The sequence below is a fragment of the Loa loa genome, assembly GCF_000183805.2.
Source record: "Loa loa unplaced genomic scaffold supercont3.1114, whole genome shotgun sequence".
Taxonomy (NCBI): domain Eukaryota; kingdom Metazoa; phylum Nematoda; class Chromadorea; order Rhabditida; family Onchocercidae; genus Loa; species Loa loa.
Genome location: NW_018109294.1, coordinates 1 through 3,173, shown reverse-complemented (window position 1 = coordinate 3,173; position 3,173 = coordinate 1). Strand labels below are relative to the sequence as shown.

Genomic DNA, 3,173 nt, shown 5'->3' with positions numbered 1-3,173 from the left:
ATCAAACAGTTGATTAAAATGACAGAGGAAAAGGTGACAGAATGCAGGATAAAGTGACTTTGACATCATTTAAATGAGTAAATTTAATAATAATTAGGCTTATGGTAACAATAGGCAGTTTTAATGAACAAATACATATTAGTCATATAATGTTAACGTATCATTTAATCACTGAACGCTGAACTGCCAATGAAACAACGAGTCAATCAACCGATCAATCGGTTAATTAATTAATTAATCAAGCAAACGATCATTGATGAATTAATTTCATTAATAACGAAGGTGTGCAACAGCAACAATTCTTGCACAGGCAGTCATAAACATATTCATTATTCATAAATACGAAAGAGACAATAATCCCAGCAGTATCAATTCTAATAAGTAATAGTAATAATAATAATGATAATAATAATTAATAATAACAGTTAATAACAATAATAATAATTAATAATAATAATAATAATAATCAGTTTATAACAATAATAATAATAATAATAATAATAATAATAATTATAATTATTATAATAATAATAATTATTATTATTGAAATAATAATAATAATAACAATAATAATAATAATAATAGCAACAATAGTAATAATAATAATAATAATGATAATAATAATAATAATAATGATAGTAATAATAATGGTAATAATGATAATAATAATAATAATAACAATAATAATAGTAATAATAATAAACAGTTAGCACTCACCGTAATAGTAGTGGTAGTATTGTAATAGGAAATGATTGTAATTATCGTAATATATGAAATAGTTTTATTATAGTAATAGTAGTATCAAATTGGTATAGTAGCGATTATTATACTAATTTGAATGAGGTACTGCTAAGTAATAAAGCATATGTTCCTAATCAACATTGAGATTCTGATACCGGATTTATCGTATTTGTCACATCTGTACTATTGCTGACTGAACCGGAACTACTACTTTCGCTGCCATCTGCAAAAATTTTGAATGAAAAGAAAAATGAAAAATCTAGTGTTAAAGAAAATCAAAATGTATCATATACATTAGATATGATATATACAAAAGAAAAAAAAAGATATCAAACAAATAATACAATAAATCATATCAAAGAATACTTTCACTCTTAGAAAGAGTTGAAAAAAATTTAATTTAAAAATCTCTCCACTTTTTTTTTAATTCAAAAACAAATTTAATTTCAATCCGATCTTTTATAAATTTATTTATTTTGTTTAATTCGAAACTCGGTTTTTTTTGATAAATTAATTCTTTTTCAAAACTGAAAATTGATTTTGATGAAAATAAAAAGGTGAAGAAAGAAAGACATTAATTACATTTATAACAAGTGTTTATAACAAGTTAGCAGAAGATTTGCTGTTATCGTAAGCTTGTTTTATTTACTCATAATTACAAGCGAATATTAGACATTCCCGTTCCTTTTTCTTTATACATAAAATAGCCAAGGTACAATAAAGTACTGATATCATTATTGTAGTTTAACCGCTTTGGTATGTCAGCGCAAACTACTCGATATAAAGGAGAGTCTTCTGATAACTCGTATTCCGGAACCACTCAGTAATGCCTGAAATGCCTGAAACCGTTTTATATGACATCAACTACTAAATGTTATTAAAGAGGAGTAAACGAATTTCAAAAATACTGACCTATATTTCATACTCCAATTTGTTGCTGGAGCACTTTTTGGCACAAATATGACCTGTATGTAAGAGACAGTAGCAAAATAACAAATTGTCGCAAAGTTTAAATATTCAAAAAGAAAAGAAAATATAATGAGATGGAAATCAAGGAACAAGGGAAAATTTTTACCACATTAATACTAAACATTGTTTCAATGCAAAAAAATTTCAATACAATAACTGCCGACTAAATTCTAAATTTTTTCAAATCAACAGTCCATTTCTTGATAACGTTATCTGGTTCGATCAAAACAAATCTGAATGAACTGTTTATTTTCTCGGATAAACCTGCTTCCTAAAATAAGAGATTTTTTTTCTTGAAAGAGATGAATTTGTTTGAAATCTTCATATTTAATGACCAATTTTTAAAGTTTTCGAATTTTTATTTTAGACAGAAAAAAGAAGCTCATTTACCATTTTTGCATGTTCTTTGATTTCATTAAAAATGGCATCACTTAAAAAGATTTTTTTCACAGTAACATTCGCATTTGTCGCAATTATTCGGGATGGTTAAGCTAATCGATATAATGCAGCCATACCAGCACCACCAATTCCTTAATTATTATTATTCTTTTTGATTTTTCTGTCAGTTCTTACCTTCTTCTCACAGCTTACATCTCTTCTTTAAATTAGTCCTTTGATGCTGGTATCTGTCGTAAATTCGAGAAGATTTATAATACGCAAAAACAATTGATGTATGTGTGTCGAAATTTTGTATCTTAAATATTGTCTTATTTAGATCATTTTTTCGATAAATGATTCGTTACACAAATTTTCAATGTTTTACATGATTGCCCATGATATTGCAGCAAAGGATCTGTGCTTTGATACTTGTAATCTTTGGTCCTTAGTGAGCGGCTGGTATGACAACTCAGCTTGTGCACATTGGTAGGTATATTGTAAAAGCACATAATCTGATAATTGTTCTAATATCCGATGGTATATGTCTCTTTTTCTGTTAAGCATCCTCTCAGAAGTCCTTTTCGGGAATTAATAAGGAGTTTCAAATCAGTTTTCGTTTTACTTTGAAAGGAGAGCAAATAGAATTGATTTTTGAACCTTAAACTGTTGTGTATTACCTAATTAAGATTAGATTATAGCATTTGGCATCCTGATCCTAAAATATTATACTCGAGTCAAATGATAAACAATACTTACCAATATTATGCTGCATTGCAATCTTGCAATTTGGTACCTGACGTGCACCAGCAAGGCCACGTAACTGAAGCGACAATTCCACGACTTGTGCTACACCTAAAATAGAAAAATTAGAAATTTGATACTGAAGTAAAATTTCAAGTAATCTCATAACAAATAAAAAACGAGAAGTTGATTCCTTTTCGTATTCATATTCATACCAGTTGCACCAATTGGATGTCCTTTGGATATTAATCCACCAGAAGGATTGATAACCCATTTTCCACCATATGTATTGTCACCTTTATCAACAATGTCACTACCTTTACCTAAAAGAAATCAATCAAATT

At 27.5% G+C, this 3,173-nt stretch overlaps 1 protein-coding gene across 1 annotated transcript; it reads right to left on the bottom strand.

Annotated features, from left to right (window-relative positions):
- Positions 1-2,196: 2,196 nt before the first annotated feature.
- On the bottom strand, positions 2,197-3,152 carry LOAG_13959 (hypothetical protein; the record flags this gene model as incomplete). Its single annotated transcript, XM_003149463.1, has 3 exons — positions 2,197-2,240; positions 2,845-2,940; positions 3,045-3,152. Coding segments are annotated over 3 exons (248 nt in total), but the record flags the coding sequence as incomplete, so codon positions are not given.
- Between the last annotated feature and the right edge of the window lie 21 nt (positions 3,153-3,173).